Raw genomic sequence first — 14,373 nt, forward strand, 5'->3', positions numbered from 1 at the left:
AGCAGACAAATAGAAGGCTTTAAAAGCATTGACGTTATCATCAAAACAGCAGCAGTTGCTAAGTAAGTCACTCAAAGCATGCACAGTTCATTCTCTCTAATGTATACAATGCATTTGCTGGGTCATATGAGCTGCAGGAGGTATAAAGCTCCTAGTGGAAATAATCAAATTCTCACTGTCTCCTTTTAGAACACACAGTAAAGTACTAGCTTTTGAAAAAGAAATTCTAGTGAAATCAGAAACAACACTTTTGCATTATATCACAAGCAAAATTGGGAGACACTAAGTGGGGTTAGGAGACTACACAAGAAACAGACAGGTATGGAGACTCAGCACAAATCTGACATAACTAATGATAAGCAGTGGAATTTTTTAAAAAAATTTTCAGTGCTCTGGTTTTTTTTTGCAGAAAATTGTCACGCCTACACAGTGCTTTTTTTGTAAAAGAAAAAGGTGCCGGAACTCACAAATGTCATATAACCTGCCTTGCCTACCCTACAAGGTTCCATCCAAAAAAGGTGCCGGAACTCCATTCTGAGCGTTCTATGAGAAAAAAAGCCCTGCTCCTACATCACTAATAATGCAGATAGTTAGCATATGGTAATGTGCATTAAAACACTAAACTATTAACTAATCGATGTAAAATACTATATGCAATTTTGCATAGGGAATTTTCCCAGAAAGTTTTCCGGTTCAAAATAGATCACTGGACATTCAGTCTGAAGATTCAATATGAATGTGATTCAACTGAATCTCCAAATTGATTTAGTTGCTATTGGTTTTTCTGAATTGATTCAGAAATTTCAACAATTTTGTCCACTGAAGAAAAAAAAATCTGAAACCATGGTGTTCACTATATCCATGGTATTCAAACTGGTTCCCCAGAAACCTAGGGCCCCTATGTGATAGTTTTTGTTTACACTGTGTGAAATGTATTATGACAACATTTTGTTGAAATAAAATAAAATTATATAAAACTTATTAAGGGGTTCCACAACAATTTTTCACATTGACAAGGGTTCCTTAGTATCTCAATTTTGAAGACCACTGTAATGCAATTAGTCCTGAACTTACAATGACAGTTGGGACCAGGACTGCCATCATTAAGTGACATGCACATAAAATGCAACATCATGTGACTGTATCATTTAGTGACAGAAATCTAGGCAACCCTGGTTGTCATCATAACCCCAGGTTATTAAGCAGGAAGGAAAAGAAGTTCCAGGTAAGGAATATGGGTGGGTTGGGGGGGGGGGCTGGCACAGGCCACATGCCAGTTGGGTGTATGGGGGGGGGTGTTGTAATATGGTGTGGACTCAGGAAGGCCAGGGAAAGAGGGTGAAGAGTGTGTGCATGCATGTATGAAAACACAGGGAAGTCAGAGAAAGAAGGAGCAGGATGCATGCATGTGCACAATGAGGGACAATGAGGAAAGCAGTTATGAGGCAGAATGGGACAACTCGTTGCAGCCAAATCACCACAGACAACTCACTGCGGGGCAATTCAACAATTCAGTTTAATTATTTAAAATAATTTTAAAAATATTTTACCTCTTGCCATTCACAGTTCATTTTGTCCTTCCTTTAGCATCCTTTCTTTAATTATTCTATTCCACTATTTCCTCGATATTAGTGTAACTCTTGTCCCGTGGCAAGTTGTCCTACAGCGACTTGGCCATGGCGTGTTATCCCATGATGAGTGGCCAAGGCAAGTTGGCTACGGTGAGTTGTCACAGACCTATTATGAGGTACATGCATGCCTATGTGGATGTGCAGGGAGGCTGAGGGAAAAGGGCATTGGGTGGGTGCATGCAAGCACAGAAAGGTCAGAGAAAGAGGGCACTGGCGGGTGTGACCAAGTAAAAGGGTTAAGGAATCATAATGCATGTGAGCAAAGAAAGGCTGAGGGAGGAGAGACTTAACCAAGCAACTTGGTACCTTCCCAGCTGGCTTCCCCATTGTCTTTACTTGAGGGAAGCCAGCAGAGAAAGTGAGCAATGGAGACCATGTTACCATAGGATGCTGCAATCAATCATAAGTACAAGTTTGTTATCAATTCCTGAAATTTGTTAATAGCAAATAGCACTACAATAGCTGGAATTTTGAGGACCGGATGTCAAGCACCATTGTAACTTAAACTATCTCTAGGCTGCTTAGACATCATAGTCTCTTTCAGTTATCTAACCCAGGGCTTTTCAACTGGTGGTACGCGTACCACTGGTGGTACGCGAGCACCTGGCTGGTGGTACGCGGCGTCGCCTTCCTAGGTGCACAGCATCGCGCCAACCCGCCGGGAGCTCTTTGCAAAGCTATGCACCCGGGAGGCTGCATCCAGGGCACCCAATCAGCTGGAGACTCGGTACAGGTGGCCCCGACCTCTAACGACGGGCTCCAGTCCACATAGAGCTCCTGGCAGGAAAAAGGAAGGAACAAAGAGGAAGAAAGAAAGAAAGAAAGAAAGAAAGAAAGAAAGAAAGAAAGAAAGAAAGAAAGAAAGAAAGAAAGAAAGAAAGAAAGGGAGGGAGGGAGGGAGGGAGGGAGGAAGAAATGAGGAAAGCCCAGATGCGGGGCAAGCCAGGGAAAGAGTGTGTGTGTGTGTGAGAGAGACAGAGAGAGAGAGAGACAGAGAGAGAGACAGAGAGAGAAGGAGGGAGGGAGGGAGGGAGAGAGAGAGAAGGAGGGAGGGAGGGAGGGAGGGAGGGAGGGAGGGAGAGAGAGAGAGAGAGAGAGAGAGAGAGAGAGAGAGAGAGAGAGAGAGAGAGAGAGAGAGAGAGAGAGAGAGAGAGAGAGAAATCCCCGGCTGCAATTCCTGTGCAAGATTTCCTACTTGCAAAAGAAAGGGACAAAAAGGGAGGGAAGGAAGGAAGGAAAGAAGGAAGGAAGGGACTATGGGAGATAGGGAGGGAAGGAGTCCATCCACCCCAGTCCTACCCCCCTCCACCAGAGACCCATGGATTTCCCCCCCACATGCATCCTGCAACCTGAGGGAGGAAGGGACAATGGAAGGGAGGGAGGGAAGTAGGAAGGGACAAAGAAGGAGGGAAGAAAGGAAAGAAAGAAAGAAGGGACAATGGGAGAGAGGGAGGGCACCCACCCCAGTCCCACCCCCCTCCACTATAGACCCATGGATTCCCCCCTCACAGGCACCCTGCAACCTGAGTGATGAGCTCCCCCCCAAGCCATTGACTTCTCTTGTCAAAAAGTTGCAAAAGGTGATCACATGATCCTGGGACACTGTGACTGTCATAAGTATGAATCAGTTGCCAAGCATCCGAATGTAAATCACACTACCCTGGGGATGCTGCAACAGTCATAAGTGTGAAAAATGGTCATAAGTCACTTTTTTCAGTGCCCTCATAACTTCAAACAGTCACTAAGCAAATTGTTGTAAGTCGAGGACTACCTGTACTTTTATCATTTTTCTTCCTTTTTTGGGGGGGGTGTGAAGTTTTTGACACCTTGCTGGGTGACTGGTGGTACTCGGACATTGCCTTATCCTAAAAGTGGTATAATGGGTGAAAAGGTTGAAAAGCCCAGATCTAACCAAAATATGAAGCTGACTTGTGTTTCAGAACTATAGTCATGGTACATAAGTGAAATGTTTTGAACACTCCTAACTGCTACCTAGTTATAATTAAATATAATTGTACGTTGAATACATTAAAATACATCACACCAGCTTATTTGATGGAACCTCATATTTTTGGATGAGAAGAATAAGAAATTAGAAGGTTTAAGGCTGGTGGATATATGTTACTTCAGTCCTTAGAAAACTAAGATCATCATAGGACAGGATTATAAAAACAGGAGCAGCTACATACAAAATCTGGACCAAAAATTACATATTCAACACTCAACTTGCTATTACAACATCGAGGCCAGGTTATGGGATACAGCTCCACCCTGGATATGTAAGTTAATAATATCAAGTAATCTCAGGGCTTTTTTGTCATAGAACGCCCATATCGGAGTTCCAGCACCTTTTTTGGATGGAACCTTGTAGGGTAGGTAAGGCGGGTTGTATGACATGTGTGAATTCCCATGCCTTTTTTTTTTTACAGAAAAAGCACCGAGTAATCTCAAGGATAATGGAAGACAGAAGCATCTACTGCAGGAGTAATAAATTAAATGAGGAATTAAGAGGGGAGAGGCAACTGCAGAAATAGAGAATATCTACATGAATAAGGAAAGAATTAAGCCAAATACAAGAAAGAATTTTAGAAGCTTCTGTAGCAAAGGAAAGCTACATCCTTCCTAGATTACCCTTCTTGAACATGACAATAATTCTACAAAAACATGAATAAAGGGGTGCTTGGTGCTCTCTGAGCTTGCTTGTTTTCTTGCAGACGTTTCATTACCCTAACTAGGTAACATCATCACTTCTAGTAAGGAGTGAATATGAATAAGATTATAACTATTTTTGAGGTTTAAGTGTAATGGGGACCTTGTGCTCACCTGCCGTTATATATGAGCCTAGTTTATATTATGTAGCTACCCAGCTGTTATCCATGACAGATTTTTGCTTTACTTCTAAATAAATATGTTTCAGTGAAAGAGATTTTAAAAACAACTAATCAGATAAAAGAGTCATTAAAGATAGCAATACAAAACAACATTACAACAAACATTTTTTTAAAAAAGGAGCACATTAATCCCAAATGAAATATCATTCAGTCTACGTAACTTCTAAAACATAAACTATACCCAATCAGGCAAAGTACAAAGCCAGTGTTGTCAGAATATCAGATCAGAATTGGTGATTCAGAACTCAAACAAAACAGCGAACATGTAACAATAGGAACAGCAATGAAAAATTAAATTGAATTAATGTGTACAAGACCAATGGGACCAACGGTATATTACACCACTACTGATTGCTAACACAGATAATCATTAACTAAACATTGTTAGCTGGGAAGTCAGATTTTACCCTTCCAAGCTTATCCTGGGACATGTACATTTGCCTTCATTCATTGTTAGCTGGGTTTTCTTTTGTTTTTGTTTTGCATGTTTGTTGGCCCACAATTCTGGAAAATGATTTACAACGAAATGAAACAAATTCTAAAGGTTAATTCTCTTTCCAGCCTGTTATTTTCCTATTAATGATTATTAAACCACAGATTTCCCCAAGGGATAACAAACTGGCTTTGCATATAATTATACCTGCTTGGATATTCTATGTTTCCTATTAAGGAATTAAATTGTAGGAATAATCAAAAATGACCTTGGGTTTGAAAAATAAATCTAATACAAATTCAATTCTACATGGAGCTATGAAAATTCACTAAGTGATGTGAGACAGTTATGATGGCATAAACTCCCTGTAAAATATATCCCATCAAGTTCTTTGGATGAAAGAGGGGGGAAAAGAGAGAGATGAAATGAAATGGAATGGAATGAGATGTATAATATTATAAAAATAAACAAGCAGAAGAAAACATATGCTGGTCATTTCCCAAATCAGTCATTATGTCTCTACAATTACTTTATATGTGAAAAAACAGAATATTTATGTAAAAGGTGGAAATAGAAATGCTTTAGCTAATTTGATCCCAAATTAGGATTAGTTCTTCAGTTTCAGAGAAACAGACTGGCATTTATCAAAAAATAAATTTCAAAGTTGCCTTTTAATTCATCTACTTCTACATGAGATATAATTAAATGCTTACAAGGTATACGTAGTATTGCTTAAATAATTTCTTTTGACGAATAAATATTTATTATTTTAGTTTCTTTGGAGTGTTAAACAACTACAGATATTATACACGTAAAATGGGCCAGTATACATGTTTCTATATTGTGGTAAATCTCCCAGAACTACACAGTCTCCCATCAGTACTTACCTGAAGTCATTCCACTGAGTCTGAGTTACTTATTTTTTTTTATGCTTAATTAAGATCTTCATCAACCATAGAAATGGCATGCAGAATTGGGGGGGGGGGGGAGATATTACTTTTGAGTTAGGAAAATTGCAAAAACAAATACTGTACAAAAGATAACAGCTACAGTAGGCAGCTCTCAACTGTTTATATTTCTTTGAAACGATTCTGTGGTACGCCCACGCTTGTGCTATTATGTTAAGGGGAGAGAGGAATCAAATTCTTGAAGTCAAATTTAATAAACCAGGAAATCTGATCCAAATACCACATAATAAATTAGTTAGAAGCCACTAGGAAAAGAGCCAACATCCCCATCTCCCTTAGTAATACATTTTAGTTTACCAAGGCAATGATAGCAATATCAGCTACAATTATGTTAAATATTTATTGCTAAATCCATTAATATTTTCCTTAAAGCACTATGGAAAGTGAAGCACACTGAAAATATAGCTTAGAGCGCCCTCTACCATTCACTGTGAAAAGTTTTCTTGCCCCTATATATTTCATCTCTAAATCATATGTTTAGAAATTTTGCATGTGCTAGAAACTGCTTCAAATAAGCAATCTTAAATCCGTGCTAGATTACTGAGCACTGAATGACCAATAAATCTGGACAATTATTTCTAAAAGTATTACGGTTACTCACAGGGCCATTTCAAACTGCTCGAGCCATTTCTTCTTCAAATCTTTGGTTTTGCAATACAGCTCTAAGCCATTTTGTCCTTGTGTGTGGATGAGGTAGAAGGCGTAAGACCACTGTTTAAACGGGAAGAAAATTCAGGAATTAGCTTTTAATAACAGAGAAATAACAAAGTTGGAAAATGCCTGGAGGACACACATTTCTAATTTTGCAAAGTTCCAGGGAAATGTAATAACAATAATCGTAACAACATTCCATTTTCAGCTTCCTGGAATCTTCGTATATTTTTTAATCCCACTGCAAAAATTAAACAGATAAACCAAGGCTGTAGAATGCACCACTGCACTACTTTGAATATTTTAATATTTCCCCATATTAAAAGTTCTTGGGGGGAAAAAGAAAAACAACGAATGAAAAAGATAAAATATTTTTCCTTAATTCCCAGTTTCCTACCCAGAGCTTGTAGATAAATAAATCTAGTAAAAAAAAAAGATTAGAGAAATGTTAAATAGTTCATGTAATTAGGAATCTTAAGATTTTAGAGCAGAACACAAGGATCCCAGCATATTCTATATTTTTACCTTTTTATTTTCCTTGTCGGTGGTGGGGTTATTGTTTATTTTGTATTCCTGAAGATCAATTATATCCTTCACTTCATAATTATCACCTCTCCGTTTGCATACTATTACGGCCAAGTCAAATAAAAAGATATGCCTAGGGGAAAAATGAAGGTGTAAGAAGCTGTAAAATTTCAAACTTGTAGCTAAAAATGCTATCTCCGGATTCAGGAGACCAGTTCATTCCATTGCAACGAAGCTGTGGAAAGGCCTTCTTGGCCAAAGCTGCCATATGCTCATTGAGCAGGAGCTCTGACTCCCATGGACGCCCCCAGTTTTCTTTCCACCCCTCAGTGGGGAAGTGAAATCCCACCTAAGATCAACGCTGGAATGTTTGTAAAGTTCTAGTGGTCCCAAAAACTACCCCTGTATCCACGACTACGCACTCTCCAAGCAGTTTGATAGTCTTTGACAGTTTTAATATTTGAAATACCATCCATGCCACTGAAGCAGCCCTCACCCCCCCCCCCCGCCGGGCAGCAACCATCCAAGTTCCATCACCTTCACGCCATGCCTCTCCAGCCACCACCACCCCCCACACACACCCTCGCTTTCTATCATCCTGCTTGCAAGCTGCCTGGGATTTGCAACTTCTTGCCAATTTCCCCAGAACAGTCTTTGGCTGCTGAAAGCCAGCAGATAGTTCCAAGGAAGTGCTCACTTAACAACCTACAATCATTGTTTAATGATGACAATGGGAACTGGAGGGGTTGCTGATGCTAAGCAGGATATCGGGCTTTATGACTGCATTGTTCAGAGATGGAAATTCCACTCGCAAATGCCATCATAACTCAAGGACAACCCATATATAAGGTAGAACATGTCTTTGATTCCTTTTTTTTCTTGTTTTATCATTTTTATTTTTACAGGTTGTTGAATTTAATTTTATTATTGTTGTGTATCTCGATACTTTGCTTATATTATAAACTTTTTTAAAAAAGCACTTAATCTTAAATCATCAATAGACACTGATAATAATAATAATAATAATAATAATAATAATAATAATAATAAGAAGAAGAAGAAGAAGAAGAAGAAGAAGAAGAAGAAGAAGAAGAAGAAGAAGAAGAAGAAGAAGAGGAGGAGGAGGAGGAGGAGGAGGAGGAGGAGGAGGAGGAGGAGGAGGAGGAGGAGGGGGAGGAGGAGGAGGAGGAGGAGGAGACGTTGTTGTTGGAAGGGACCTTGGAGGTCATCTAGTCCAACCCACTGCTCAGGCAGGAAACCCTATACCATTTCAGGCAAATGGCTGTCCAGTCTCTTCTTAAAAACTTCCAGTGTTGAAGCATTCACCACTTCTGGAGGCAGGTTGTTCCACTGGTTAATTGTTCTAACTGTCAGGAAGTTTCTCCTTAGTTCTAGGTTGCTTCTCTCCTTGACTAGTTTCCATCCATTGCTTCTTGTCCTGCTTTCAGGTGCTTTGGAGAATAGTTTGACTCCCTCTTCTTTGTGGCAGTCCCTGAGATATTGGAACACTGCTATCATGACACCCCTCACCCTTCTCTTCGTTAAACTACACATACCCAATTCCAGCAACTGTTCCCTATATGTTTTAGCCTCCAGTCCCCCAATCATCTCTGTTGCTCTTCTCTGTACCCTTTCTAAAGTCTCAACATCTTTTTTACATTGTGGTGACCAAAACTGGATGCAGTACTCCAGGTGTGGCCTTACCAAGGCATTGTAAAGTGGTATTAGTACTTCATGTGATCTTGATTCTATCCCTCAGTTAATGCAGCCTAGCACTGTGTTGGCTTTTTTGGCAGCTGCAGCACATTGCTGGCTCATATTGAAGTGATTGTTCACTAGGACTCTGAGATCCCTCTCACAGTTACTACTATTGAGCAAGGTACCACCTATACTATACCTATGCATTTGATTTTTCCTGCCTAAATGTAGAACCTTACTTTTTTCACCATTGAATTTCATTTTGTTAGATAGCACCCAGTGTTCCAGTCTGTCCAGATCCTCCTGTATTTTAAGCCTATCTTCTGGAGTATTGGCTATTCCTGCCAGCTTGGTGTCATCTGCAAATTTGATGAGTTCCCCATCTATCCCCTCATCCAAATCGTTGATGAAGATGTTGAAGAGCACCGGGCCCAGAACAGAGCCCTGGGGCATCCCACTACACACTTCCTTCTATGTAGATGCAGTTCCATTGAGGACCACACGCTGAGTACGGCCTGTCAGCTAGCTACGAATCCATCTGGTGGTGATGCTATCTAACCCACTTTTTTCTATCTTATCAAGTAGTAGGTTGTGATCTACTTTATCAAATGACTTACTGAAGTCCAAATAAATTATATCTACAGCATTCCTCTGGTCCACTAACTTTGTCACTTGGTCAAAGAATGCAATAAGATTTGTCTGGCATGATCTGTTTTTGACAAACCCATGTTGACTTTTAGTGATGACTTTGTTTTCATCAAGGTGTTCGCTGATTTGTTGTTTGATTATCTTTTGCAGAATCTTCCCAGGTATTGAGGTCAGGCTGATAGGTCTGTAATTTCCTGGATCTATTTTTTCCCCTTTTTTGAAGATGGGAACTACATCAGCTCTCTTCCAGTCCTCTAGTAGTTCCCCAGTGCTCCAGGATCTTTTAAAAATATAGTTCAGTAGTTCTGAGATCACGTCTGCCAGTTCCTTGAGAACGTTGGGGTGTAATCCATCTGGTCCTGGTGATTTGAACTTGTCTAGGCTGGACAGGTGCTCACTTACCATTTTCTTGCCTATCTTAATTTGCGTTTCTATTCTGTTTTTTATGGCACTGATTTTGGTAGGTTGGACTGTTTTTTCTCTTTGTGCAAAGACAGATGCAAACAACGAGTTAAATAGTTCTGCTTTCTCCCTGTTGCTTGTCACCTTCTTGCCACTTTCCCCCATTAATGAACCAATCATTTCCTTAACTTTTTTCTTGTTTTTTATATGTTGAAAGAAGCTTTTTTTGTTATTTTTTGACTTTGGTCTCAAGTCTTAGTTCATTTTGAGCCTTAGCTTTCCTCACTTCATCTTTGCAGGCATGGGCTATTTGTTGATATTCTGCCTTAGTTATGTGCCCCTCTTTCCACTTCTTATACTTGTCCTTTTTATCTTTCAATTTATCAGAGAGTTCTTTATGCAGCCATGATGGTTTCTTTTGAGAGCTGTTATTTTTCTTCTTTGTTGGTATTGTCAGGGCTTTTTTTCTCATAGAATGCTCAGAATGGAGTTCCGGCACCTTTTTTGGATGGAACCTTGTAGGGTAGGCAAGGTGGGTTGTATGACATGTGTGAGTTCCGGCACCTTTTTCTTTTACAAAAAAAGCACTGGGTATTGTACTAGACTGGGCCTTTATTATCTCACTTTTCAAAATTTCCCAAGCTTCTTGAGTTGTTTTCCCCTGTAGGATTCTCATCCATGGAATTCTTCCCAAGGTTTCTCTAAGTTTATTGAAATTAGCTCTTTTAAAGTCCAAGACTCTAGTTTGGCTGTGTTCTACTGCTTGTGCTTCCAGAATGTTGAATTCCAATATTGCATGATCACTTCCCCCCAAGGTTCCTGTGGCTTCAACACTTTCTATCATTTCATCTCTGTTAGTGAGAATTAAATCCAACATGGCTAATCCCCTAGTTCCCTTCTCTACTTTTTGGGAGAGAAAGTTGTCTGCTAGGTTTGTCAGGAATCTGTTTGATCTTCCACTTGGTGCAGAGTTTGTCTCCCAGTTGATATCAGGGTAATTAAAGTCCCCCATTACTATTGTGATGTGCTTCCTACATACCTTAGTTAGCTGACTAGCAAAAAGTTCATCTATTTTATCTGCTTGCTTGGGCAGCCTAAGGTATACACCTACTACAATGTCATTTTCCCCCTTTTATATTGACCCAAATGCATTCATGTTTATAGTTTTCATCATTGTTGTGCTCTATTTCTCTAGAGATAAAGTTATTTCTTATATAGAGAGCAACTCCACCTCCTCTTTTGTTTAGTCTGTTTCTTTTAAATAGTTTAAATCCCTCTAGCTGTGTGTTCCATTTCTGGGTTTCGTCTCACCATGTTTCCGTAATGGCAACAATATCATATCTGCCCTCATTTACCTGAATTTCTAGTTCACCCTGCTTACTGTTCATACTCTGTGCATTGGTGTATAGACATTTGAGTCCTTTATGACTGACCCTGTGTTTACTTGCTACATAACTTGTATGGTGCCTGACTTCCCCTATTTTCTTAGATTGCCAGGGACAGTGATGTTCTGTATCAATTAACTCACTGTCCCCGTTGTTTAGTTTAAATGTTCCTCCAGAAAAGCTGTGAATTTATTGCCAAGTAACTCAGTCCCTTTCTTGAATGGATGCAAACCATCTCTTTTGTACATTTTTTCATTGGACCAGCTACAGACATCGTGACTAATATAACCAAAGCCTTCTCCTTTACACCACTCCTTTAGCCACATATTAAATTCTGCTCTACGCTGGCCTTTTCCATTTGCTCCTTATAAACCTCTGAAAAAGTAAGCCTACAGCCTATTCTGCTAAGTTCCTGCCCCAAGCTCTGGAAATCATTCTGCACAGAGAGTACATCTTTTTGGGACAGATCGTTAGTGCCAAGATGTACAATAGCCTCCACATCACAGTCCTTGCTGGCATTCTTGATTATTTTAGAAATATGCTTCTTGTCCCTATTGGCAGTAGCATCTGGAAGACACCTGATCTCTTTCAAACCCTCTGTGTCCTTTCCTAAATTTACATCCCTTATAATTGAATCACCAACCAGAAGGTGGCTTCTCTTTTTGGATGCCTTTTGGTTCTTGCATGACTGGTGAGTAATACCAGATTCGCACTTCTCCCTGTCGAAAACAAGTTTTTCATCTTGGACCATGATCCCCTGCTTATTTGAGTTATTATCACAGATACCTTTACCTGTTTTCTTAATATCCCCATTAAGGTCAGAAAGGGCACTGTATCTTTTGTGCAAGGACACAGCGAAAGCTTTGTGCTTATGATTCACAGATCTCACCCTGCCAGATCCCACAGTTGTCCACACTGCCTTTCTCCTGCAGGATCTTTGTGGTAGAGGGGGTTGATAGGGTAGAAGGACTGAACTGGACACCTAATTTCTGCCTGAAGAGCACAGATTACAGACCCTAGATAAATAATCTGTCCTTGTAGACTAGTGATTTGTTTACAGATAGGACAATTTTCAAGTTCAAAAAGGGTACTGCGAAAGACAGCTGCAAAACAAGTGTTGCACTGAACTAAGCCAGACATTCTTAGATACAAGGAATCTCAGACACACTTGCCCTGAATGTACTGCTGCTGTAGAACTTCCCAGCAGCTCTGAGCAGTTGAAATACTGCTGAAAAGCGATGCAGATCCAATCAGGGCCCCAAATGCCATTGTATTGTCTTTATCATTACCCAATCTACCTACCAGTGCAAATTCCAAAATTATTTTTCTTAGCTGCAAAGAAATATAGTGATGGGGCATTTACTTCCTTCTCATGGTGAGATCGTTGGCATTACACTTGTGCAACTAACAAACAACAGGTATTGTACTATTTCAGAAGTATTGATCTAGGACAGGGGTCCTCAAACTGGCTGGTTGGGGAATTCTGGGAGTTGAAGTCCACAAGTCTTAAAGTGACCAACTCTGAGGACCCCTGATCTAGGATCATTGCAAAATAATACATTAAGAACAAACAGAAGCTTTTTCACCTATCTTGTCTTGCTCGCTTGTCCAGGGTCGTTATCTTTATTTCACCATCACCCTGTGGTCTTCCATAGAGTAAAAGGGATTGATTCTGGGGGAAAACAAAGGAAAATGTACATTAATTGCTTCAAAGATATCCAATAATTTATTGGAGGAAGATGCTGCATTCAACATTCTGAAAAAGTGGTTGGCTATAAGGCAGATGGCAGATAAAAATGCAAAATTGGCAGCACGGCCCAGGCTGGCCGGATGCGTCACACGTAGGCAAAGGACAAAAAACATCACAATGTTACGATATGTCATGTGACACAATCGAGTTTGACACCCACGTCCTAGGGCAATATTTCTTAACCTTGGCAATGTAAAGAATTCTCGGAGTTGAATACCTCTTCAAATTGCTAAGGTTGAGAAACACAGTTCTGGGGCTTGTCTAGGCCCTTTTGACTTAAGAATAGACCTAGCCCAGGCAGAAAAAAAGGAATTTTTATAGCCATAGATACAACATGATTGATCAAATTACTTTCTCTTTTAACCAATTCATTGCTAAGTTGGAATTTGCGTAGAAAATCAGTTTGTATAACTTCCCTTCGTTAACAAACGTTGCTACTGCTCTTGAGGGCGAACATGTGAAAACTGCAAGTACAATGTTGGCTTGGGTAGCTGTTGAGCTAGGTATTCTTAAGCATACTTCTATACCTTGTTGATATTCCAGAAAGCTTTTTTTTTTCCCCGAAGACTGACATTACCCAAGATTGCTTGGTGAGCTTTTGCTCTCCCTTTCTTTCTTGTTTCAAAAAAGTCCTACTTAACTTTTCCTAACTCATCTCTGCCTGCCTGCATGCTTATTGGCCCGATCAGAACTTTTCAGAATGCATTTAAATGCCATGAAGTCAGCTGAAGCAGTACTACATTCTTATAATTACCAGCAGGTTCTTGTAATATTCATGTTAGAGTTCTTAGAAGCAACAGGTGGTGGCATTTAAAAATATTTTTACAAGTGATTTAAGAACAAAACAAGCCTGGTAGGAACGGGGATCCAGTCAGTAAATTAAATTGTCTCTGCTGCTTTTAGCTGGCTGACGTCCGATGACTACTAAAACCTGGCCAAGGAAAATTGAAGAGAAAGTTTATCTCATTCAGAGTAATGTGTTTGCTAAACATGCCCGAGAGTTTATTTGAAGAAATTGAAAAGACTACTGCTTTTTCTGCTGAGAACCCCAGACAGTTTTTCATGTAACTAATTCGGTGATATATTAACTATCAACTATTAAGCAACAGATTCTCACCCTCAAAACCATGTTTTCCTAAAAAAAAGGCTTGTTTTTTTAAAATCCTATGACAGTATTTTAAAATATTGCCAAACTTTCTAAGGGATGTCTAGCAGCAGCTAGAATGGACAGTCATCCCATCTTTCTTTGCAGCTCCAGGGGATAAAATATGACAGCTAGGAGCTTGTTTCATGTTCCCAATGCTTCCCAATAGTCACAACCCTCAACTCATTTCAGGTTTTGTCTTGTCAAATGCAAAAGACCCAAAATCTTTCATGGCGCTGTTTTATTC

At 39.8% G+C, this 14,373-nt stretch overlaps 1 protein-coding gene across 1 annotated transcript in view; it reads right to left on the bottom strand.

The window, feature by feature from the left end:
- Window positions 1-14,373, bottom strand: part of VAV3 (vav guanine nucleotide exchange factor 3) — a 216,342-nt gene that overhangs the window by 91,941 nt on the left and 110,028 nt on the right. The window contains exons 13-15 of the mRNA XM_083360483.1: window positions 12,819-12,904; window positions 7,100-7,232; window positions 6,525-6,634 (exon numbers count right to left, since the gene is read on the bottom strand). Coding sequence (XP_083216609.1) covers window positions 6,525-6,634; window positions 7,100-7,232; window positions 12,819-12,904 — 329 coding nt within the window. The remainder of the gene's footprint in view (window positions 1-6,524; window positions 6,635-7,099; window positions 7,233-12,818; window positions 12,905-14,373) is intronic.

This window comes from Vipera ursinii, assembly GCF_947247035.1.
Source record: "Vipera ursinii genome assembly, chromosome: 3".
NCBI classification, from domain to species: Eukaryota; Metazoa; Chordata; class Lepidosauria; order Squamata; family Viperidae; genus Vipera; species Vipera ursinii.